The following is a 26415-nucleotide window of genomic DNA, read 5'->3' as shown; positions in this document are numbered from 1 at the left end:
CTGTTTGATTCGACAGGCCTATTGGTCAGACACCTTGTATTAATGTATATCCTAAATTTGGGGCCTTTGCAATTTAATTCATCCATCCATCTTCTGCCGCTTATCCGAGGTTGGGTCGCGGGGGCAGACTTCCCTCTCTCCGGCCACTTCTTCTAGCTCTTCCGGGGAAATCCCGAGGCGTTCCCAGGCCAGCCGGGAGACAGTGCCTTCAGCATGTCCTGGGTCTTCCCCGGGACCTCCTCCCAGTTGGACGTGCCTGGAACACCTCACCAGGGAGACATCCAGGAGGCATCCTGATCAGATGCCCGAGCCACCTCATCCGACTTCTCTGGATGTGGAGGAGCAGCGGCTCTACTCTGAGCCCCTCCCGGATGACTGAGTAGGGAAAGTCCAGACACCCTGCAAAGGAAACTCATTTCAGCCACTTGTATTCGCGATCTCATTCTTTTGGTCACTAGTCATAGCTCATGACCATAGGTGAGGGTAGGAATGTAAATCGACTGGTAAATTGAGAGCTTTGACTTATGGCTCAGCTCCTTTTTCTCCAAGACAGACTGATGCAGAGCCTGCATCACTGCGGACACTACACCGATCCGCCTGTCGATCTCGCGCTCCATTTTCCCCTCACTCGTGAACAAGACCGCAAGATACTTGAACTCCTCCACTTGGGGCAGGATCTCGCTCCCAACACTGAGAGGGCACTCCACCCTTTTCTGGCTGAGGACCATGGTGTCAGATTTTGAGGTGCTGATTCCCATCCCAGTCGCTTCACACTGTGCTGCGAACCGATTCAGAGAGAGCTGAAGATCACGGCCTAATGAAGTACAGGGACTGAACAGCCCTTATCAGGGGATCCGGTACCCCATACTCCCGGAGAACCCCCACAGGATTCCCCGAGGGACACTTTCAAACACTTTTTTCCAAGTCCACAAAACACATGTAGACTGGTTGGGTAAACTCCCATGCACCCTCCAGGACCCTGCTAAGGGTATAGTACTGGTCCACTGTGATCCCTCTGTAGTTGGAGCACACCCTCCGGTTCCCCTTCTTAGGCCGGAGTTATACTTCACGCGACACATGCTGCAGCGGAGGCTCCTGCTACGCAAGCGTTGTAGTGTTTATACTTGCGTGCGTACTTTACGTAAATCTGGAGGAATCCACCAGGTGGCAGTGCGAGATATTGTCACAGTGAGAACATGTTCGGCTTCTCTGTGTTGTAAATTGTCTAGAACATTCATTAAATTCTGATGACACCTTACCGCAATATCTCTGAAAATTATGTTTATTGATTAAATCCATCAATCCAGGGATGTGTCCATTCCAGCAAGCATTGGGGACTAGTGAGAAACAAGCCCTGGACGAGGCCTCGCAAGGTGAATACAAGCACTCGCATACACTAGCATCATTTTAGCGGCACCAAATCCCCAAATCTTTGGAAGGAAACCGGAGCACCGTGTGGAATACAAGCAGGAAATACCAGCAACATAACTCCCTGCGAGACAGCAGTGCTATCACTCCACCACTGTGACACCCCCATGTGTGTAATTATTCCCCCCATGTGTGTAATTATTAACAATATTCATTATTTAAATGAAATTATATGTAAAATGTAACATACACACTTTAATGCATTTCATCATGAAAGTGCTATCAAGTACAAATCTAAAGATTCTAAATGTGCAGAGAGTTGGAATATCATCTATATATATATATATATATATATATATTCACTAAGGCAAGACGACCATGGAAAGCACGCCGGAAGGGGCGTGGATTCACTAAGCCCGACAAGTTAGACACCTATGGCGCACGCAGGAAGGAGCCACGCCCACCAACTCCAAGACCATTGGCTATGACGACAACTCGCAGAGCCACGCCCGCCAACTCAGACGCGACGACACAGAAAAAATTGCGTCATTTATATTCGTCTGCCGTAGCGGCAACATGCAGCTCCGACCCACACTGACTGTTAATAGAGGCATGTTTCTCGTGGAGGTGAATCGCCATATGCAGCGTGTAAAACTGTTTGTGAGGGGTATCCCATGGGATCCTTAAAACATTCCTTTACAACTGAGGTTAAAACACAATGAACAGTCTTTAAAAAATGAGTTTTCGGTTACGACGCACGACCGCGTGCACCCTGGCAAACTGTTTTACACGCTACATACAGCAATTCACATCCGCGACAAACATGCGTCTTCTTAGATGCTCCTGCACTTTGTACACACCCCCCTCCCACCTCGCTACTACCGTGGTCGGGTGTCTTGGTGGATTATATATAGAAAGGCAGCCAAAACCGCACAGAGCAATTAAAAGTCTACATGAGTCACAGGTGCATCTGGACTGTACAAAGACGACAACGACTCAAGTAACGAGTTGAAGGTGGGCACATGAGCAAGCAGTGCATACTGAACGAGAAATCGGCAGACTAGCATGACGGAGGGAGCGGAGTGGATGTCCTTCTCCTCTCCTTCTTCCTCCCTCCGCGCCACACGGACGATTGTGTGTTGGTTCGTTCAGTGCATTGGTTAAAACCCAATGAAGGAAGCAGTCTTTAAAAACCAATAAGCCCTGTGCCTCTGTTTCATTACCGTCTCACCTGCTTCACCAATGCAGGCCCCGCAACAGGGCAGCAAACCGGGTAACAAAAGTCTTTGGGTTCAGGGGGGAGTATGGTTACAAAGCTGAAACTTAAAGGAATTGACGGAAGGGCACCACCAGGTGTAAAGCCTTTCGCTTCATTTGACTCGACACAGGAAACCTCACCCGGCCCGGACACGGAGAGGATTGACAGATTGATAGCTCTTTCTCGATTCTGTGGGTGGTGGTGCATGGCAGTTCTTAGTTGGTGGAACAATTTGGCTGGTTATTTCCGAAAACGAACGAGACTCCCACCTGCCAAATAGTTACACGACCCAACAGCGGTTGGCGTCCAAATTCTTAGACAGACAAGTGGCTTTCAGCCATGTGAGATTGAGCATTAACAGGTCTGTGATGCACTTGTATGTCCGGTACTGCACGCGCGCTACACTGAATGGATCAACGTGTGTCTACCTGGCGCGGAGAGCCGTGCGTAAGCCGTTGAACCCCATTCGCGATGGAGACCATGGCTTGCAATTGTTCCCCACGAACGAGAAATTCCCAGTACGTGCGGGTCATACGCTCGCACTGATTACGTCCCTTCCCCCCCATGGTTGGGTGACTTGGTGGATTATATATAAAAAAGCAGCCGGAATCGCAAAGAACAATGAAAAATCAACGTGGAAACCGACTGAGGTGGTATTTGGAAAATTAACAGTCAGCGTGACTCACAGGTGCGTGTGGACTGTACACAGACGAAAGCGACTCAGGTAGGGAGTTGGGGGCGGGCAGTGCGTACTGAACGAGCTCCGGTTTTCAGTCACGGACAATTGTATGTTGGTTCATAGCGTGCATTGTTGCAATGTTACTTTTCTTGGTGGTTTATTAAATTACGGATTTTTCAAATGTTTATTTTTTTCTCTGTGCTTAAAAATCATTTAAACAGCGGCCTGATTATGAGGCGTATGCTAAGCCGCGATTTTGGGTAGTACATTTAATTTGTTCTCTTTGCTGATCTGTTGCTACTTGCCGCTGCTGTCAGGTCCAAGAAGCTCGTAGCGGTTAAAAACTGGGATGACGTTTACGATGGTCTGCATTAATGATAAAGTAAACTACGAGGTTAAAGTGGACATTTCGAGATTAAAGCCGAAATTTCTACTTTCATCACAAAATACACGTTTTCACCGTGTCCTTTTAATTTTTTCTCAGTGGCTGAAATACAGCGCTATACATTATGTTGCTGCTGTTAAGTTGCATAAAAAAAAGATGGTATGTGAGGCTTTTAAATTGTATCGTGTCATTACGATCGGGAATATGCGATGCTTGAATATAAAAGCACCACGAATGCATCTGTATGTCGGCATTTTGCTTCACCACATCGAAGCATTCATCCCGTAGGATCTGCATAGAGGCTTTCTGTCACATGTAGATAGTAAACAGAGACATTGATGTCACGTTCCGACTTTTAGCACACTGCATTCCCCACCCCACCACCCTGACTTTTTGCTGGTACCGCAACTCGCGCATGCGTCCCGCTAACTTCTGAGGACCTGCTCAGAGAACGCGTGGCAGCCATGATGCGGGTGCGTACGCGTTCTGAGCATGAAGTATAAACTGGCCCTTAAAGATGGGGACCACCACCTGGTCTGCCAATCCAGAGGCACTGTCCTCGATGTCCCTGCGATGTTGCAGAGACGTGTCAACCAAGGCAGTCTTGCAACATCCAGTGCCTTGAGGAACTCCGGGCGTATCTCATCCACCCCCAGGGCCCTGCCACCATGGAATTTTTTCGACCACCTCTGTGACCTCAGTCCCAGAGCTGGGGGAGCCCACCTCCGAGTCCCCAGGCTCTGCTTCCTCATTGGAAGGCATGTTAGTGGTTTTCGAAGTACTCCCCCCACCAACCCACAACGTCCCAAGTCGAGGTCAGCAGCACACCATCCCCACCATATACAGTGTTGACACTGCACTGCTTCCCCCTCCTGAGATGCCGGATGGTGGCCATCCAAAAGTCGTTCTCCATGGCTTCCCCAAACTCCTCCCACGTCCAAGTTTTTGCCTCGGCAACCATCGAGGCCGCATTCCGCTTGGCCTGCTGGTACCTATTAGCTGACTCCAGAGTCCCTCAGGACAAAAGGGTCCGGTAGGACTCCTCCTTCAGCTTGACGGCATCCCTCACCACCAGTTTCCACCAACGTGTTCGGGGATTGCTGCCACGACAGGCACCGACCACCTTACGGCCACAGCTCCGGTCAGCTGCCTCAACAATAGAGGCATGGAACATGGCCCATTCGTACTCTATGTCCCCCGCCTCCCTTGGAACGTGGTCAAAGTTCTGTCGGAGGTGTGAGTTGAAGCTACTTCAGACAGGGGACTCTGTGAAACGTTCCCAGCAGACTCTCGCAACACGTTTGGGCCTACCAAGCCTGACCGGAATCCTCCCCCACCATCGAAGCCTGATGATCAGTTGACCGCTCCGCCCCTCTCTTCACCCGAGTGTCCAAGACATGTGGCCTCAAGTCTGACGACATGACCACAAAGGCGATCATCGAACTGAGGCCTAGGGTGCCCTGGTGTCAAGTGCACATATATGAACAGCCCTATGCTTGAACATGGTGTTTATTATGGACAATCTGTGACGAGCACAGAAGTCCAATAACAAAAAAATGCTCGGGTTGAGATCGGTGGGGGGGGCGTTCCTCCCAATCACACCCTTCCAGGTCTCACTGTCATTGCCCACGTGAGCATTGAAGTCTCCCAGCAGTACGAGGGAGTCCCCAGAAGGTATGCTGTCTAGCACCCCCTCCAGGGACTCCAAAAACGGTGGGTACTCCAAACAGCTGTTCAGCACATACACACAAACAGTTAGGAACCGTCCCCCCCACCTGAAGGTGGGGAGAGGCTACCGTCTCGTCCACCAGGGTAAACCCCAATAAACAGGCTCCAAATCGGGTGGGCAATAAGTATGCCCACACCTGCTCGCCGTCTCTCACCAGGGGCAACTCCAGAGTGGTAGAGAGGCTGGCCCCTCTCAAGGAGATTGGTTCCAGAGTCCAAGCTGTGCGTCGAGGTGAGCCCGACTATATCTAGTCGGATCCTCTTGACCTCGCGCACTAGCTCAGGCTCTTTCCGCTTCAGAGAGGTAACATTTCACGTCCCAAGAGCCAGCTTCTGTAGGTGAGGATCGGACCGCCTTTGGCCACCATCCAATTCGCACTGCACCTGACCTCCTTGGCCCTTCCTACAGGTAGTGCGCCCATGGGAAGGGGCAATTTAATTGCATTTTTTAAATTGTGATTTCAGTTTGTAACCTGAATTGTTGTTTTGTACTTTGATAGCATTTTAATGATGGAATGTCTTGATATTTAGTTATTTTATATATTTTTCAAATATATGCAGCCACTGAAATGAGTGTAGTGTTGGATCTTTTTTACAATGAATTGAGATGACATAAGCTTATTCAAGAGCATTTCATTGCACAGGCAACAACAAAAAATTAAAATATTGATATGTACCATAATGAGTATTGTAATGTGAGAGTGTTAAGGTTGTACCTCTTACTGTGGTTAATGCTTAATTTATTTAAGGTTAAGTTGGCTATATTTGTTTCCCAACAGTAGCAGATTTTGCATTTGTGAAGTTAAAAAAAAAAAAAAAAAAAACATGCATAATAAAGAGCTTTCGGATTATTCTTTTTCTGCTAGATTCATTAAAAAATCTCTCATTTACTCCCACTCCTTATTCTAATTACAGCTTACTAGTTGGTAACAGTGTCAACAATGTTGCAAACAGAAGACTGTCACGACAGAACAGTGATGGACAGCAAAAGAATGTTCCTCGGGAGCACACAATAGACTGTGGGGATATTGTCTGGGGCCTGGCATTTGGTTCCTCTGTTCCTGAGAAACAAAGTCGATGTGTTAACATAGAATGGCATCGGTTCAAGTTTGGTCAAGACCAACTCCTGCTTGCTACTGGACTTAACAATGGCAGAATCAAGATCTGGGATGTTTATACAGGTAAACAATCTATATATAATGAGGGTTGCAAACTATTGGGTGAGGCGGTTTTTATAAACAAAATTACTGTGGTTTTGAGCTACTAAAAAGTAAATCTGCAATGCTATCTATTGAATAGTTGACTTGTTTTGAGCAGTCTTCCTCAAAGTGGACATTATAAATCATATTCTGAAAGTGCTGATTAACAGGGAACAGATACAGGTGCAAATTATGACAACATGCTGCAACTTTAACTTTCCTTACCTTTTGTTTTTTAAAAATAACATAAATAAGACATTTCAAAAAGGGCCACCTTAGCACGGTTTTCCTTTTCAATGTGAATATATAATAATCAGTTAGTTACAGACATGTACAGATTATCCACAGAAACAAATTTAAGCTTGTGTTTAAAGAAAAGATGTTTGAAAGGCGATTGCTGATCTAGATTGGTGGAGCCATGTCTTTGTGGTACTTTATGTTGAGTGGTTAGCGTATAAGCAAAGGTAGTTGATCAGTATGGAAAAAAAACATATTGGAAGAATTCTGCTAGCGTGCCCAAAAACAGTTACAGGCGAGTACCTGTGCTATACCAACAAAGGGTAAAGAGCACTGTTATTGTATGGAAAAATGCTGTTTTTAATAAATGGTTAATTTGTTTTGATTTTACTGTCAAGACACACATTCTTCACAACACACCTGTTCTTTACTGACTTGAAATAAACCTATTCCGTTCTTTAGCTTGACTGTTTTGTCTGTTTTCATTTGCTTAGGAAATTAATTATTCCAGATATGCCGTTCTTGTAATATTTTTCTTTAATGGTTTCATGTGTGCTCAGGTGTACAACAAAGAAAATAAATTTTTGAAGTAGCTGTAAAAACCTGTACCAGTAACTTTTAAAGATTTTGCAAAGTATATACTTTGACCTTCTTATTATTGGTCTTGTCAGTGTTTTTATGCTTTTGTTTTAATTATTTTGCTGTGAGTGGTACTTTTTGGTTTTATTCTCAGTTTTATTTGTTACATACTGTGTATTTTTTTTTTGTCCTCTCCAAGGCAAGCTGCTGCTAAATTTAATGGATCACACTGAAATAGTCCGTGATCTAACATTTGCTCCAGATGGCAGTCTCATTTTGGTGTCTGCATCACGAGATAAGACATTGAGAGTTTGGGATCTTAAAGATGACGGTAAGTAGGGTCAAGTTTAAAGAGATAATTTGAATGTTTTAATGTTATTTAGTAATCTCTACAACAATTAACGATACTTGGTATGTTTATCCTTTATTTAATTTTAACATTATAGACATTTTGTATTAGGGTGTATAGGTATAATTTGGAAACAAAACTGTTAGCTATGTTAACTAAAGACTTCTGGGCAGTTTTTTTCCAGCAAATGGTGGCAGTATGCAGAATTGTATACATTTGTAGACTTAATTACCATCTAATTCAGCCAAAAGAAGAAGAATTTAGCATTTTTTGTATATTGCTAATTTTTTTTTTTTTTTTTTTTAAACAGGAAACATGATGAAAGTTCTCAGGGGTCACCCAAGCTGGGTGTATTCCTCTTCCTTCTCCCCTGATTCCTCAATTTTGTGCTCTGTTGGAGCCAATAAAGCAGTACGTATTGAAGTTCTTTTTTTAATGGCATGGTGCTATGATGCATAAGGTGCAGTGTAATTTTCTAATCATAGCTATCAGCCTTTGCTCGGTGTCATGAACTGTTCAGAAACTTGCTTGTACGGGTGGTTATTAAGAAAACAGGATTTTTGAAGTATTTTTGGAAGTCTTAAAAGTAAAAAGTGTACACAGATAATTAAAACTGGCACCAAATTCAGAACTAATCGTCCTTTTTGGGTTTTTTTTTTCCCCTCCCTTCCCCTTCCTATTTGTTGTGAATTGAGAAATAAACTGAACATGACCTGTATTGTTTACTCAACATTTTTTTGAAATGTTGGGAAGGAACTGATGCAGGTGTATCTGTTCATCTGATTTTATGTGATTTACAATCACTTACCACACATAGTGGTAGGCATACCACTCTGTAGGCATAGAAAATTAGTCATTTATATAAATAAAATCAGAGCTTTTTGAATGGACTCGTATCTGTTTAATTTTGGAAATCCGTTTCTTAAACTGGCAAACTTGAAATGAAAAGAAACTATGATCACTAATTGTTTTTTCTTCTTCATATGTAAAGAGTATCTAATATGAAGGTGTAGAATAGGAAAGGAAAAGCAGTTCCGGCAACAGCTGCCAGTGAGTATGTTAGGAGTAGTTTGACTTTTAAGGAAAAGGGAAAATAATAATATTTAAATATGTTAATATATGACAATTTATCCAAAACTCAGTGAGTTTGATTTTTATCAGTAGGTTGCACTAAGTTTTGATTTTTACCTGTGAAACTTTTGATAAGCGTCTTTTAGTACTTTGGTCTGCTTATATTAAGCTTTGAGAGCAGTTTTTATTTTAAAATTGCAAGGTCTTTCCAATACAAGTTTAATGCCTGTAGCACTTTAAAGACATTTAATTTAGATCTTATTTTTAAACCGCGTCATATTTTGAAATGTCTTTTATAGCTGAAATTTCTTTTGTCAAACTAGTTTAACATAAATGAGGAATGAAATAAGTGTGCTACTTTATTGGGCAATTTGCTATCAGTGTTGTTGATTCTGATTGAAAGTTGTCCAAAACTGACTAATGGTTAAACAACTTGTATCAGATGTTAGTATTAAGGCTCTTTATATAATTATATGTGGGTTGTAATTTTAAAATATCTTGAGTTTTTTTTTCCTTTGGTTGTGTTTTTCCATAAGTGTCTTGCTTTCCCTGTCACAGGTCGTGGCAGCAAAGTGGGGTGAGTGAGGTATTGATGGGAGCACCACACTCGCTTAGATTAGCGGGGGCAGAATCAGTGGCATCTCTGGCTTTCAGGCGTGGGACGAGCTTGCCCATTCCAGGAAGGTAGCCTCTGCAACTGGCTGCAGGGTTTACTGTACGTAGGTGCTGGTTGATGTCCACTTCTGCACTTATTCTTTCTATTTTTGAATGTAAAGATTTTCATTTTTCTCTTCCCGTTCCTTACAAAGTAATGTTAACATTTTTTAAAAATCTGTATACAAGTTACCACTTACTACTGTTATGGTAAAATATGCTATCAGTGAAAAGTACATTATATATTGCTTCTCTCATTTAACCTCCCCAATTAAAAAGCTTATCAGTTGGTATTAGTCTGTGTCTGTTCTTGGGTGCAATCTCCTTTGGTGACACTTCCACCCAATTTAAACTTTATGAATTACTTAAGTAATTTGAAATTCATTATTAATTGAAAGAGCTCTTTTGAAAGATTTCTCAGTTGAAATATGTAAGAAATTAAGCTTACAAAGCAAGCTATATCTTGCCAAGCTTTAAGCTCTGATGCCAAAATTGTGTAATAGAGTGTCAGTCATTTCTGAATATTGGTTAATGAAAGAGAGCAGCCACGGAGCCCTTGTTGGCTTTTCTTTTTTTTTTTTCTTGTAAAGTGTAAATGTTGGTCACCTTACATAAAAGGATAACTAACATGTATGAACTATAGCTGTAATATTTTCTGAAAGATGCTGTTTTTGACACAGTATTAAACTGTTTTCATGTAGCTATTTCCCATAGAGTTCTACACTTAATTCTCAAAACTTATCCTGACTCAAAGTAATACGTTTTCAAGTAATCACAATGTGCAAGCAGTTATATGAGCAGGAACTCTTTTATTGCAATCCAGTTAGTAAAATCGCTTAGAAAAGGACCAATTACATTGCATGCTACTGTATAAATACATAAGTAGAGGCATATTGCTAATTTGAGTTCATTGCACATAATTGATACAAAGTTATAATTTTTTAGCTTATTTTATGAAAACTCCGGAAATTGCAGCTACTACTGTGATTTTGCATATCATTTTAACATGTTTTAATAAATTTGCACACAACTCTTAAATGACTCTTAAGTGCCACCTAAATGTTTTTAAAATTCTTGTGCTCCATTAAGTTATTTTTGTTTAGTGTTTTTGTTAGAATGTTGTATTTTTTTTTAAATTCTATGTAGTAATTGTAAGACCTCCAACCAGAGTCATAGTGGAGCACAATTTGGGTGAGGGGAGGGTGGAATAGATTGGGGAGTATTTTTTATTCAGAAACTTTTTGTTAATTGCATATTTGCCAAAGGCATGAACCTTTTGGCCATGAATTGTTCTCTTCTCTTGCAGTATCTGTTTTTCTTTGTAGGCTCCAGAGGCCCGTGAGAGTCTAGGTTAATCACAGGTGATCTGCAACTGGAGTAACAATATGTTACTTGTTTGTATAATTTTTTCTTCATTTTATGTAGTTGTTTTGGGGACATTGAATCTACAATATGTATATATTTGTAGTAAAATAACATATTTACTAAAGCCAAATATAGTCTGTAAAGTAACAACTAAGAGAAAAGTGTAACACTTGGCATGTATTTTGTTGCTACACTAATGTAAATACAATTTTATGACACTGAGCATTTTAATTATAAATTAATTTTGCTTGATTTATCAATCATTTGATTCATTTAGTAAAAGTTTATATTTTACATTAGTTTCTTTGAGGCACTTTTAACATTTCTGTTTTTAATTTGCAGGTGTTCTTATGGGATATGGACAAATATACAATGATTCGTAAACTGGAAGGCCATCACAATGATGTTGTTTGTTGTGAATTTTCTCCTGATGGTGCCTTATTGGCTACTGCTTCCTATGACACACGTGTTATTGTCTGGGATCCTCATATTGGCGTTGTATTACTAGAGTTGGGGTATGTGGATGCCAATGTGGAAATTTAGCTTATTTGCATGTAACGTTTCTTAAACTTTGGACATTTATTCAGTAGTTGCAGTCACATAATATATATGTTGTGAGCCTGCTTGTAAAGTTTTTGTCTAGGGCAAGAAATGTTTAATTCCTAGGTATATATTTGTTTGCCAGAGACTTTGTTTATGGCCTAGTCAATGTAAAATGAATATGTACTTAATTATATTCTTCAGATCTTCAAAGAAATTTGTATTTAGTATAGTTTAACTTGCAAATTCCCATATCTAATGTATTTTTTGAAGTGTTGTCCAGTAAAGTTTTTTTGAAATATTTATTAGTATTAAGATGCAACGTTTTCGCCCCCTTTCTAATAAGGATAAAGTTTTCACTTCATTGACATTAGAAGTTCCCCAAACCAAAGTTAGAGTTGGCTCTCTCAAGAAGTGGGGTGCCATACTGTAATTCCATCTGTTTATGCTATTAAACAGTGGAATGGGAAATGCAAAGGATCTTGGAATGGAAATATTTAGACTTTAAATTCATACTCTGAAATAATAGATATGCTCTTCTCAAAACAAATTAACCCAGTTAACATAGCATAATCATTGGTTAGATCCATAAAAAAATGTTATGCAAGCAGAGCTATACTGGGACAGCTACATGTGTCCATAATTTGTCTGCATGACTACTTCACTTGCTTATATTTAATCATGTAGAAATTAATTTCAACAAAAAGATAAGTTCCAGTGGTTGGGTACCCTAAACCAGAATGAAAGTCTGACTTCATAGAGTGAAGTGTATTTGTTGGGAGTTACTTTTAAGGTTTGACTCCTCCAAAGGGGGGGGTTGTGTATATATGGAACAAAGCATGGCTGAAACAAAGTAGCAATAACTAAGTAAGTAAGTTAAATGCCAGTATTTTGCACGGAGCGGTTCACTTTTTTAACAGTGTTTGGAAGGATGAAGAAGATGCTTTTTTTTTGTGTATAAAAAATAGTAGCATTTGGGACAACATGAGTAAAATGGGAAATTGATAAGGAGTTAATTATTTAATGCCTTCATTTTAGGGAGTTGTTTTCAAACTATAGTAATGAAAGATATTTTTAATTTTTAATTAAATTCTCTTTATTCCAGCTGATTAAATGACAGTATTTTATCTGTTCTCAATATGGAATGATCACAAGCCTGCTTTTTTTATCCCTATTTGGGCTATATTATCTCTTCAAAAAATCTTTCAGTTCTTATGTCTCTCTACTCACTAACCAGTTTTAGCCTTCATGTTATTTTGTGAATTAAAAGGTAATAAATGCTATTTTTTTTATTTAAAGACACCTTTTCCCTCCTCCAACTCCAATATTTGCTGGAGGTGCCAATGATCGGTGGGTGAGGTCAGTCTCCTTTTGTCATGATGGCCTTCATATTGCAAGCATTTGTGATGATCGGTAAGTATAGTGTTGTGCTTTGCTTCTCTATGTAGTAGACAATCTGTTAAACTTAATATTTATTAACCGTAAATTGTGTTATAAAATGCCATCAATTGTGACAGTACAAGTGTCAGCCCTTAGGCCTATATATTGAATGTTCAATTTAGTATTCCAAATATATTATAGGTAATCATGGAGGATACCATTATTAATATCAGTTGTTCCCAACAAAATATTTCTGCCTTTTTGGGCCTGTTGTAAGAGGAGTTCATGGCGTTGGGTATTTTAATAAAACGTTAAAAGTGCACTCTGGGGGTGTAGGTGTGTGTGATAGGATGTCAGCGGGACTTTGGGGTGTTGGGAAATTCAGTTGATTTGTATCACAAGCGTAATCTGTGCCAACAAACTTGTATCCCTTGAAAGTGAACTTGAGCAGAGAATTTAGTTAAAGGGTACAGAAGAAATGCGATTGAAGCAGTCAAGATGTAACAGAGATTAAAAGGAATGTGTATAAATATTGAAGAGGAGCCCGTGCTTTTTTTTGTGGAGGCAAGTGATCGGGAGACAGAGCTTCCTAGGGACTAAGCATAATGCCGTTGCTTATGTGGGGCAGTTGAAAGTTGCTTCTTTAGAGCAGTCCACTGTGCGCGTTTCTCCTTATGAAGCTGAAGGACTAGCAGAAGGAGACTGGTCTCTGGTTTGGCACAATACCCCACAGATGAACAAGAACTGGAACCAGGACTAAAGGTTAACTGTACCGGCGGGTGGGCGTTTCCTCTTACTACATGGCCCTGATGGGATTTTAGAACGGGGTGGGCAAATTCAGCCCTGGAATGCCACAGTAGCTGCAGGTTTTTGTTCCAACCCAGTTGCTTAATAAGAAGCACTTATTGCTCAAGTTACACTTCTGCTTCACTTTAGTTGTCTCACTCGTTAAGATTTTGAACACTTGTTGCTTATTTTAGTCTTGAACAGCTGTAGTCTTGGTTTTTAATTGCTCCTTATTAGCAATAAGATGCAAATGACAAAAGAAACCAGCATTTCTCCATTTAGCTTGTTTCCATCTATGCACTATTGGGTTTAATTAAATACTTGGAAGGAAAGTGAAGGGAAAAAAGTGAAGCACTGAGAATAACTCGTCTGTTTTAGACTTCAAATCATTTGGAAGATATCCTTAGAAAGGAAAAAAAATCTAGGATATGAGAATGACTTGACATGGCAGAGTTAAAGCACTAGCAAGCCATGAAATTAAACAATTGACAAGGATTGTTTTTTAATTAAGAAATTCGGTTGGAACAAAAACCTGCAACCACTGCGGCCCTCCAGGACTGAATCTGCCCACCTGTGTGAAGGAAGCATTGGGGCTTATATGGCTTTAAAGAAAGGACAGTCTCTGAATTTTAATCTAGTCTTAATTGATTCATCTAATTTTTAACTTTCACCATGTATTATGCTTTTATAGATTATTTTTAAGAAGTTCAATGCACCTTATTGGTTTAAATAAAAGCACAAAGCGTGTGTTTGTTTTGTTTGTGTCTGTGTCCCTATTTTCCCAGCTCATTCTCAGTTTTGTTATCGACGGATCAGAGTTGAAGCTGCTGTCACAGAGCCCGACAGGCAAATCACTTTCTAACTGACTAGGAGTGGCTTTGCTTTTTTCCATTTATCATCTTAATGACCTTGCCACCAAACTAATTTTCTGAATGGAAGAGTTCTGTGCTGTGTGTAGCTGTTACTGGCTGAGACTTTTTATATAACAAATCTGATATCCATTCCACTACTCCCAGTACTAAATAACTGGGCAGTAAATAGTCTATTTTACTTTGTGCTAGTACACATCATTTTTTAAAGAAATATTTACTTAGTACATTTGATCAAGATCTTTCTCCATTTATTTCCTGAAGAAACTTAATCCAGTCTCATGGATGTTGTGGTAGATTTTCTTTTATATACAATTTAAGTGTAGTATGTGTAAGTAAATAATTGTATCTGGTCATACTTTCCTTATTTTTATGACTCAAGTTCAACTTTAAATTCAAGTTTCTCATATGTGCATGTCTCCTGAGAACAGTGACAGTAATGCAATACCAACAAAGACAGAAACAACACACAATTAGCATAGCATGAAACATGTACAGTGCATCCGGGAAGTATTCACAGCGCATCACTTTTTCCACATTTTGTTATCTTATAGCCTTATTCCAAAATGGATGAAATTAATTTTTTTCCTCAGAATTCTACACACAACACCCCATAATGACAACGTGAAAAAAGTTTACTTGAGGTTTTTGCAAATTTATTAAAATAAACAAAAACTGAGAAATCACATGTACATAAGTATTCACAGCCTTTGCTCAGTACTTTGTCGATGCACCTTTGGCAGCAATTACAGCCTCAGGTCTTTTTGAATATGATGCCACAATCTTGGCACACCTATCCTTGGCCAGTTTCGCCCATTCCTCTTTTCAGCACCTCTCAAGCTCCATCAGGTTGGATGGGAAGCGTCGGTGCACAGCCATTTTAAGATCTCTCCAGAGATGTTCAATCAGATTCAAGTCTGGGCTCTGGCTGGGCCACTCAAGGACATTCACAGAGTTGTCCTTAAGCCACTCCTTTGATATCTTGGCTGTGTGCTTAGGGTCGTTGTCCTGCTGAAAGATGAACCGTCGCCCCAGTCTGAGGTCAAGAATGCTCTGGAGCAGGTTTTCATCCAGGATGTGTCTGTACATTGCTGCAGTCATCTTTCCTTTTATCCTGACTAGTCTCCCAGTTCCTGCCACTGAAAAACATACCCACAGCATGATGCTGCCACCACCATGCTTCACTGTAGGGATGGTATTGGTCTGGTGATGAGCGGTGCCTGGTTTCCTCCAAACGTGACGCCTGGCATTCACACCAAAGAGTTCAATCTTTGTCTCATCTGAGCAGAGAATTTTGTTTCTCATGGTCGGAGAGTCCTTCAGGTGCCTTTTGACAAACTCCAGGCGGGCTGCCATGTGCCTTTTACTAAGGAGTGGCTTCCATCTGGCCACTCTACCATACAGACTTTATGGTGGATTGCTGCAGAGATGGTTGTCCTTCTGGAAGGTTCTCCTCTCTCCACAGTGGACCTCTGGAGCTCTGATAGAGTGACCATCGGGTTCTTGGTCACCTCCCTGACTAAGGCTCTTCTCCCCCGATCGCTCAGTTTAGATGGCCGGCCAGCTCTAGGAAGAGTCCTGGTGGTTTCGAACTTCTTCCACTTACAGATGATGGAGGCCACTGTGCTCATTGGGACCTTCAAAGCAGCAGACATTTTTCTGTAACCTTCCCAGGTTTGTGCCTCGAGACAATCCTGTCTCAGAGGTTTACAGACAATTCCTTTGACTTCATGCTTGGTTTGTGCTCTGACATGAACTGTGGAACCTTATATAGACAGGTGTGTGCCTTTCCAAATCATGTCCAATTAACTGAATTTACTACAGGTGGACTCCAATTAAGCTGCAGAAACATCTCAAGGATGATCAGGGGAAACAGGATGTACCCGAGCTCAATTTTGAGCTTCATGGCAAAGGCTGTGAATACTTATGTACATGTGATTTCTAAGTTTTTTTATTTTTAATAAATTTGCAAAAACCTCAAGTAAACTTTTTCACGTTGTCATTATGGGGTGTTGTGTGTAGAATTCTGAGGAAAAAAATGAATTTAATCCATTTTGGAATAAGGCTGTAACATAACAAAATGTGGAAAAAGTGATGTGCTGTGAATACTTTCTGGATGCACTCTATATACAGTATATTTATGCAAAGTGTTTGTTACAATATTTGTTCTTCTGATTGGCTGTTCATACTGCAAAATGAAATCTCAGCAAGTAAAAAGTTTTGTTTTTTTATATCAAACCATTAAATCTTTATTTTTGTAAGTTTTATTACCTTGTCAAGAAATTACTTGATTTTGGGAAATGTTTGTTTTTTAGTTTGCTAAATAAGAGTTGTTTTGCTTGTATTTAACAAACAAATCCACAAATTTGTTACATGAACTTTTTTAATAAGCTTAAAAATGTTACAATAAAGAAAAGATTTAATGGCTTGATATAAAAACTTTTCACTTCCTCAGCTTTCATTGTTTTTAGTATAGTAAATTCACAATCCATGGATACAAAACTGTCTCTGAAATTACTGATGTGAGTGCCAATGGTTTTTATACTGCTTGCCAGAAGAAAAAAGTGAATATGTCTGTTTATGAGATGGGTGAGGTCTGTAATTATTCTGCTTGCTTTTCTAATACAGTGGCTTTTTGTATGCAGTTAATGTGCTTAATTGAAGTAAGTATTGGCTTTAAATGAAGTGCTGACCATTAATCTATATCCTTGTTTAGGTAGGAGCTATGGCATAGCAATGAATTGTGCAGATTGTGCAAAGTATAAGGGCCTATGAGCTTGGGGGCCCACTCAGGGCCATGTAGGTTTTTAAATTTTTAATAACTTAGCTAAAACAACAGTTTAATAGTCTCGATACAGTGGCTTCAACGTTCAATGTCTTGTTACCATCAACTCTGATCTTGAAGGCTGACAAAGAATTGTTTGTTGCTGCCGATCTTCTCGTTGAATGCTATAGCACTGACGTTTCATCAGCGATTTCCACTAAATTGTCAATTCGTGCATGTTTTCAATCCATCCTGTCAACCAAGTCGACTGTTTTCGAAGTAGCTGAACTGTTGCTGATAGATCACTGTGCACTGTTGTCTACTTTCAGTGATGTTTGCACGGCTTACATGTTACTGCTGACGACCATACCAGTGACTGTTGCAGCGTGTGAACAATCATTCTCCAAGTTAAACTCCTCAAATTACCTCAGAAGCACCATGTAGCACAACAAACTTAGTGGCTTGGCTATACTCTCAATCGAAAACGATTGTGGACTTTCGTGCAACAGAAGGCACGCAAGTATTTTTAAGGTACTAGTGATATTATAAGTAATATGATTTGTGACTTGTCAGTCAGTTCAGTTTTTGTAAGATTTAACAGTTTTAACATGTCTGTACCCTGTTTTATTGTGTAACTTAATGTGCTTAAGTGCATTAGTGTCACTACTGTGAGGATTTGTGAGCGTGACCACTTTGACATCCATTTTCTCAGAACCTGTGTAAAACAGGTCGATTGTTGTATCCTGTCAGCTGGTGGTGTTGCTTTAATTTGTTACAAATTGAAATTGCTTCATTTTATAGCCTAGAACAGTTTCTATTTTCTACCTTACATTACGTTTTAATCATCTTCCTTCACAAAGTTGTTTTTGAAAGTAAACAGGTCCACATTTTACATATTTATGTACTACTACTACTACTACCCACACTTCCCACATTCAATTCCCACAATTTTTTATTTTTGCTAACTTACAGTGGCTGTAATAAAGCAATTAAAAAACTTATTACAAAATCCATTCAGAGAGGTGGATTGTTTTTCACCAGTGTGTGATCTGATAGTGACACGATCGCGGATGCCACTGCCTAGGCGGCCCCTAAGATCTAGTTGCAAATAAATTACTTGCAGTTATGCTAGACAGGAGAGGCCCACCTCAGGGCACTGCACAGGGGCCTTCAGCAAAGCTAGGTACGCCACTGGATAGGAGATGTGTGTCCTAGTAGATTTATTAGACAATTGACAACCAAACAGTTTCACAAATATTGTGCGTTTTTTAGTTCAATGGTTACCCTTATTAAAATAAAAGCAACAAAATGCGGAAGTATACTGAGAGGTGTTTTTACTTTACAATAATCATTTGAAATGTAAATATGTCAGGTGTCGGGCAGGGGATATTTGGTTAGTACAGCTAAGGGTTAATGTGGTTAACTTGCAGTTTCAGAGAACTGTATTTGATTTTTGGTTATTTTTCATTATATGTGGTTGTATTATTGTCGAATTTTAGACTAGACTTACAAGCTTTCTGTGCAAGCAAACCAAATGGTCGTCTTCAGATCTGTGCTATACCTATGCTACTCCGAGAAACAGGTGCTTTGCTCACTGTGCTGCTGTCTTTTGGAGACGTCTGTTCTCCACTTTGTACCTTTATGGGAATATGGCAGACATGCACGCCAGGTGCTCTTAACACTATACCTTGACCTAGTCAGACAGTATAAAATATTATAAAGCAACATTTAAAAAAAAAAAAAAAAGAAAACCAAAAACAGTAAAACCGATGGTAGCAAAAGTACAAAGTGTATTTGAAATTTGAGACTTTAAAGGTTAAGAAATGTATCTAAAAAAAGTCTAGTTAAAAATGCAGAAAATAAAGGTAATGGAAAGTAAGTATTTAAAGTTTGAGCGCAGAATTTCTTCAGATTACAGTTCAGTCTGCAGAGGTCCTTGTCAGTTTCTTTGGGCTTGTCTCACTATTTGCTCTCCTTGCTTTTCACTGTCCTGCTCTACCTTTCTGATCTGCCCAGCATGTGTCCCCAACTTTAAGTCCTAACTTTGTCAAATTAACAATGCTTACAAGAATCTTGTATATAAACGTCTATGCGTGGAAGTGTGTGTGTCTGTCCGACCCGGAAGTGAGAGGTGGAGTCGGGGTAAGGGAAATAGAACACTCGCTTAGCTGCTAATAAAATAACACAAGTGTGGCCAGCACATCAGCAAAACGAAACCTAGGCAGAAAGACAGTCGCTTAACCACTAACATTGGCAAAATGGTGTCACTTTTACTTTTCCTCCCACTGCTAATGCACAAGTGATGCGAGCACGTCGGCAAAACGAAATGTCCTAGGAGAGAGATGCCCAGAATAGCTCCTTTCAATTGCTTGACATCTCTACATTTCAATATTTTTCTGATGATTTCAGTAGTTTCTAGGACCCCGAGCTTTTTACATCATGGGTTTACACAGCTAGTAATCAATAAATGTTTGCCTTTCTCAGGCTGTTTGTCCATTTGGGTCCTGATTACCTCAGATCTAATAGATTAACACTCTTGCTTAATATTGTAAAAGGATGATCTAAAAGATAAAAGATTCAATTCAGTAAAGATGCACAATTTAAAATCCATGTATAACAGTCTTTAAAAATATACATAGTGTTTAGAATAGGGGTTAAAGAGTTTAGGGTTTAACGAGACTCTGTTTAAATAAAGCCAAAAGGTGCAGGTTCTGTAATTTCTGGTTTGTCAGCTCTGGTCTCCTTATTGTTGGCAGGTTAATCAGTGTTAGTTTACACAATTCACATTTTGACCATTTTCCTATTTTTTTTTTTTGGTCCATTTTTTATATGTTGATTTTAAAGAACAGTTCAGTATTGGGATTGTTTTGAAATTAAAATCTTCATATAGCTAATTTTTATATCAGTGCAGTGGGTTTCCTCCCAATTTCATGTTTGTAATCTTGTGTACCTCTAAAATGTAAATATTTGCCTGCATGTTTGCTCTTTATTTCTATGAATACATCCATTACTATTTTTTTTAATTGGGTAAACAGTTATGGACAACTAGTTTATTATTCACTCTGTATTAGAACTTAAGTCCAATCCTAAAACTTTTTCAAGTCGTGTACATTGCTGTGTTACAAAGAGGTGTGTGGTTACAAAAGGGGTGATATTCTTTACAACCCCATCCCAACACACCTGTGCTCTCAAAGGAAGCTGAAATAATATTTATTTCTGAACATATTCCGGATGCATACATGTTAACAGTGATTACTGCAAGATTTGTGTGCTTTTCTCTTGCACAATGGGCAGCGCTCTCTCCCCTCTCACTCAGCTCAACCACAGGTAAAGAATTCCAGGAGTAGACCAACCAGAATATCTTCAAAAGTTTCCCTAAATAAAAGGGGGAAAATTTAAGATACTAAATGTCAGTCCATATTAGAAACCTTCGTCATTCTGTACTTTTTCAATAAAATGAAACATTCCATTGTACATATGCCAGTCAGAAGGTTTAGTCTTCTCTAACATTTAACCCTAAATATTTTAACTTTAATGTAAATCGATAACTGCAGAAACGTAAATATTCAGCATAATTTATAAGTCAACAAACATAATACAATTTATTTAGAATAAATCCAAACAGTATAACTACATCTCCAGTAATACTTTATTAACCCAGGGCTTGCTGGGAATTCGGTTGGCCATTTTTCAGCCCCAGGTCTATGAAAATAAAGAATTAGAAAAAGGAGAAAAAGAAAACCAGTGTATAGTTTAATATTTCAAAATTATAACATTGGATTTGATTTATTTGTGAAATATACCTATTTTTCAGCCCACTTGTGTAACCTTTTCCCTGTATTGATATTTCACTGTATACTGAAGTAGAGCTACATAAATATACATCAGATAAACAATGATTTATAAGTGTTGCTTACAGCTGCCCTTTTACATGTAAATGAATCTTTGTTTATATGTAAAGGCACATTGTCTATTAACAGAAGGTAGAATGGGACAGTGGTGACATGCATCATTTAACCCTTTCTGGTGATGGAGCTTCTGGTCTTACTGTATATGTATGTTCCAGTCATTTGAGTTTAAAACATGAAAAGGATGGCCCCCTTTCTTGGTTTCCGTTTACCCCTACATCAACAATTTTGTTCCAGTTTTCAAGTTGGCAAGCATAAAGATACTGTATCAGCCATCCATATCCCAGGAGCCTACCATTGTTAACCTCACCTATTTGATTTATGATTAAACATAGTCAATAAAGAAGCTACCTAATATTTCCAGCAGTGCTTCCTGTGCCTTTGTTTCATCACAAAACAAACAATTAAAATATAATCATTATGGTTTGGGTTTTTTAATTTTTTTTTAGGATTATACTATCTGCCATTAAGTTTTTCATCCAGTTACCATCACTTAAGTTACAGACTTCAAACAAATGTAAAACTACTTCTTTCATTAAATGTTTAAGAACTGGAACTTAGTTATCTTTACTTATCTATTTTTTCCTTTCATTGTATTAGATTTTGTCCTTGTTGGCAGAAGCGATGGGATATATATGGTTTGGTATTGGCTAAGTCCGAACAAATTAGCTCAGATTCCTATTGGGACTAGTCAGTGTGACAGCTAAGTTGTGTGAGTTGTTAAAATATAAATGCAAATATAATTGTTACAGTAGTTTTTATTTATAAAGAGACTTTAGGCTCTTTCACACTAAAGCATTTGTGTTGTGACTGCTTGTCCTGAGATCTGCAGCAGTTAATGGGTTTAGATTTGGATTTAGGGTTTCTTTGTATTTGAGGGGAATTTGTCATGAATACAATCATTTATTTGCTGAACGATGGGTTATGACTATTTCTGTAGTTTGGCGACAAGCTATACGTGGAATGTGCCATCAATTCATTGAACCATAAAGGGGATGACTTGGATTCTTTCCATGAGGCAAAATACGTGACATACTGCTTACCTTCTTGTATGGTAGTTTGAGAGGTTGGGAATATGAAGATGAAGGAATGCCTGTTGTAAGAACTGACACTTTACAACAATTACAATGTGTACTTCACTTCATCAGACATTTCAAAGCAAAATTTGACACTTCATAGTTGCTCACATTCTTGCAACTGTTTGTAATGTTTGGTCTTTTGTACATTTCACTTTGTTGACTCCTGTCTTAATGCATTATGTAGTAAAATTTTAACATTGCCAAATACCTTGGGCTAATCCCTTCATGTCTAACGTTCTTTTTTTGTGTACATTAAAAGCAAGAATTTGTCCCTTATTGGGTTACACTAACTGTGATGTCATATGCCAGTCTATTATTTTGCAGACTAATGCAATTATGAGGCAGAAGACAAATTGATCCTGAATAGAACAAGATGTAGAGCTGTATGCCTGACAGATTTATAATGTACTCATTATGTCAAAAATCTTAAATTGGAGAGCTAACTTTTAATACAGACACTGAAAAGAGCATCATATGACAGGATCTTAGGCAGCTAAGCAGTTCATTTTTTCAGTTACCCTGTTCTGTATGGCTACTTGTAGAGGCTGTGCACTCCACATGTTTGGTAGCCTGGAATAAAAGCCCTGGTTTGTTTTGTGTGTGCTTAGAAACTGAAATACATTTAGCAAAATTCTTGGCAGTGAAGGAGATGAGAATTTACAGTGTTTTGGAATTAAGTGTTTTATAGGATTGGATCGGACTGTTCATTTCAACTGAATATTCCTCTTAACTAATTTTCTTTCAGGATGGTGAGGTTCTGGAGCATTAATGAGACCTCTCCTCAAGCAGTTGCATCTCTGAGCAATGGTTTGTGCTGTGCCTTTTCAACTGATGGTAGCGTTTTAGCTGCTGGGTAAGTATTGCTGGATGTGCCTCCATCTATAAGATTGCATAGGCTAGCAGTTTAATAGTACATGCTATACTGATTGATTACAGCTGTTCAGAAGGCTTAATTTTCATTAGTTGGGCTGACTACTCAAATTTTGGTTATAAGTAACATGGTTTTTGTGGAGGAGGAATGTGAAAGTTACGCAATACCTCTCTAAAGTTGTGTTTATTATTAGAACAGTGTCTTGCCATTCCAGTAAGTTCAACAGTGCTAAATTTCTTGGATTTGTTCCACTGGGGTGTTGCTGTTACAACTTCACATGAGCCAATGGTAGTCTACACAGTGGAATTCAGCAGCTGTACTTTGATGCACTTTGAAGCTTATTTTTTTATGTGGACAGTCTGATTGCTGTGTAGAAATCTTTATATGGTGTCAGCACTTTTCAGTTTGTCTGGCATTTTTCAATAGCCATAATACATTATGTAATGGAATCCCCTAGTCCATGTTGTAATTTTTTCAGTATACCAAGTGGTGTTTTAAAATTGTAGACTCTTGGGGATATTGCTTGTTGTAATGTGTAGATTGAAAAAGAGGTGGCACTGCAGAGTCTCTCTGGCATTTATGACTTTTTGTACAGTTTTAAGATTTCCTAAAAGATAATATGTATCATGCATATCTGTAAATTTGACAAATTATCATTTAGGAATATTGTTATCAAACATGTTACTATGTATACTTTCCAGAATGTAACAAAAATAAATAAATGCACTTATACAAGTTACAGAAATTCATGTGATTAATTTAGAACCATCTAGTTTAATACTGTGCCTTGGATATGATTAACAAGTTACCCCAAACCAAATGCAGTTGATTTTTTTTTTCCTTGTCCCATTCTTGCTTTTATTATTTTAACTGCTGCTTCTATGTACAAGATTAATTTAGCAAATTCCCTCTTGTGTTTGAAATGGATAGTTTTTCATACGTCATATGATCTGGACCTCTGCATTAACAGCAGAACACACTGTATAATACCCAAGGGTCCTTTAAGTTAAAACATTTTCCAATATACAAATGTGTAGCTTTTTTAGCCCACTGTTACCCTAAGTCTATGTGATGTAGGATTTTTAATGCATTGTAGAACAGTCTAATGGTGTAGATCTTGAAATATTACAGTATATTCCTATGAGTATAATGAATCATGAGCAGTTTTTGATGGCTTATTTACTATGGTTTAGGATTTTTTCTTTTTTTAAAGGAAATATTCTTTTTTAATTAGTCAGATTTTGATGCAAGATGATTGTAAATTGCTAATATATATATATATTTTTTTATAAACCTCCCTTCCCTCCAATTCTCCCTAACTCTCCACCCTCCAACAATGCTTAATCAGGACTCGTGATGGCAGTGTTCACTTTTGGGCAACTCCACGGAACATATCTAGTCTCCAGCATCTGTGCCGAATGTCACTTAGAAGAGTGTTATCTACACAAGAGGTTGAGAAACTGCCTGTCCCGTCAAGAATGGTGCAATTTCTGTCTTACAGGATTATTTAAGTTTTTAAGCCAGTGGAGTTCCAAGTTGATCAAAGAAAATTGTGCCGAACACATTGTTACATTTTTATTTGTGTATATGTTTGTACATAGAGTTTAAAGCACTTGTAATTTAAATAAAAATACAAATAGTGTTGGAACTTGACAATGTCAAGCATTGTAAAGATGGTCATGAAATTCTTACTTTTGAGGTGGCCTTTTCAGATCTTGGAGATCTCTTCAGGTTTTTTGAATTTTTTATAGTGTTTCGTTTTTTGTTTTGAACATGCTTAAAATATATTCATTTAAAATGGTTATCAAATCGAAACACAATTGGACTATAATGTCTCTTTGAATTTTCATATCAAACATTTTTGTTTACTTATATTTATGTTAACTTCTAAGTGTTTTTTTTTGGTTTAAAGCTGTACTGAGCTGTAAATATTTTTGCAAAAGCTTTGGGTAATTATGTGAGAATAGTTTGGATGATATTTGGTCATGCTTCAGCAAAGCTGCTCCTACAATTGGAAGTAAGTGGGATAGTCATATTGTGGCAGTTAACACCTAGTGAGCCTCACACCTTCACTTGCACAGCCCAAAAGGCACCCCCACCCCCCAAAACCTCCTGCAAAAAAAAAGCATCTAGTGGTTTATGTGAAGGATTGAACTTTTGTTTTTTTTTGTTTTTTTTTTTTGTTTTTCTTTAATGCTGGTACCAAAGAAGTTTTCTTGGCAGCAAAACAGTGTTTGGAAGAACTGTGTAAATGGTCATCCACATTTACTTAAGAGGATAGATGTTTCAGCTACTAATTCCATATCATGCTTTAAACTTCAGAGCTTAATATGTATTTAAAAAAAAAAAAAAAAACCCCCTGTCTGTTGGGAGGTAGGGGGCAATGTTACTTGTGATTGTAAAGCTACACAAGGAATCTACTGGTTTCTCCATTTTCAAGATTTTCAGTGTTCAGCATGTTCAGTTGGCACAGCCACCAAAGATTAAGCAAAATGCTTTTTTGAAAGAAAAAAAAATATATATATATGTATATTCTGAACTCTGGCATCTTCAGTTACTTGAAACTTGCTTGTATTTTACATATATTTTAAGTACATTGCTTGAAGCATCTGCAATAAACTAGCTGAAGTTATGAGCATTGTATATTTATAGCTTTTGTTTACAATGAAAAGCTTAATTCAGCTCTGAATGTATAAACTGTGACTTCAGTCTGCGGGTGGGAATTCTTTACTGTTGCCTTACTCCTAGAAGCTGGAGTGTTTCTGTGAAGCTTAATTTACATTAAATCTTGTAATATACCAATGCTCCTTGAGAGATGTATATTTTTATGGTTTGTTGCAATTAAACACACACCTTTTGTGTTTTGAAGTCTCCTTGTACTTTATTTCAGATCTGATGTGTAATTTGCAAGACTTCTGCATTAAACTTTTTCACCAAAATGTTTCCATTTTCATTGACTTTTATTAATTGCCAATATTTCTTTGTGAAATAGCTGCAAAAGCATCATTCATCATCTTAGATTTTCTTGTAGAATCTGTACACCACCTCTTCTTGGTGTTATGCTGATGAGATCTTTCATACTGTTAGGTAATTTGCAATAAATTTGAACTGCTTTATTGATTCTTAAATCTGATTGTAAATGTATTAGTTATTACATATTTTCACATGTGGCAATCAACTTTTGATACCTGTCCTATTACACTTGCTGAACAAACAGGCCCTATCCTAATGTTGCTTGATTATATTTTCCTCTTTTGTAAGTTGCTTTGGATGAAAGTGTCTGCCAAGCAAATAAATGTAAATGCACAAAATGGAGTAGAGCAATGACTTTCATAGAAAGCTGTTG

At 38.5% G+C, this 26415-nt stretch overlaps 1 protein-coding gene across 2 annotated transcripts in view; it reads left to right on the top strand.

The window, feature by feature from the left end:
• wsb1 (WD repeat and SOCS box containing 1) overlaps positions 1-26008 on the top strand; it is a 36729-nt gene extending 10721 nt beyond the window's left edge. Inside the window, exons 3-9 of one of the 2 annotated variants that reach the window (XR_005634096.1) lie at positions 6334-6599; positions 7633-7764; positions 8093-8193; positions 11215-11387; positions 12712-12825; positions 17541-17742; positions 22944-23040. Coding sequence is in view for 1 of the 2 variants with exons in the window: in XM_039756662.1 (XP_039612596.1) it covers positions 6334-6599; positions 7633-7764; positions 8093-8193; positions 11215-11387; positions 12712-12825; positions 22944-23051; positions 24418-24580 (1057 nt within the window). In the remaining variant the exon portion in view is untranslated. Of the gene's footprint in view, positions 1-6333; positions 6600-7632; positions 7765-8092; positions 8194-11214; positions 11388-12711; positions 12826-17540; positions 17743-22943; positions 23052-24417 lie in introns of those variants that run through there. The other variant, XM_039756662.1, reaches the window with a different exon arrangement.
• Positions 26009-26415: the final 407 nt, after the last annotated feature.

The sequence above is a fragment of the Polypterus senegalus genome, chromosome 6 (assembly GCF_016835505.1).
Source record: "Polypterus senegalus isolate Bchr_013 chromosome 6, ASM1683550v1, whole genome shotgun sequence".
Classification (NCBI taxonomy): Eukaryota; Metazoa; Chordata; class Cladistia; order Polypteriformes; family Polypteridae; genus Polypterus; species Polypterus senegalus.
Note: the sequence above shows the minus strand (reverse complement) of the source record. Positions and strands in the feature narration are given on the sequence as shown.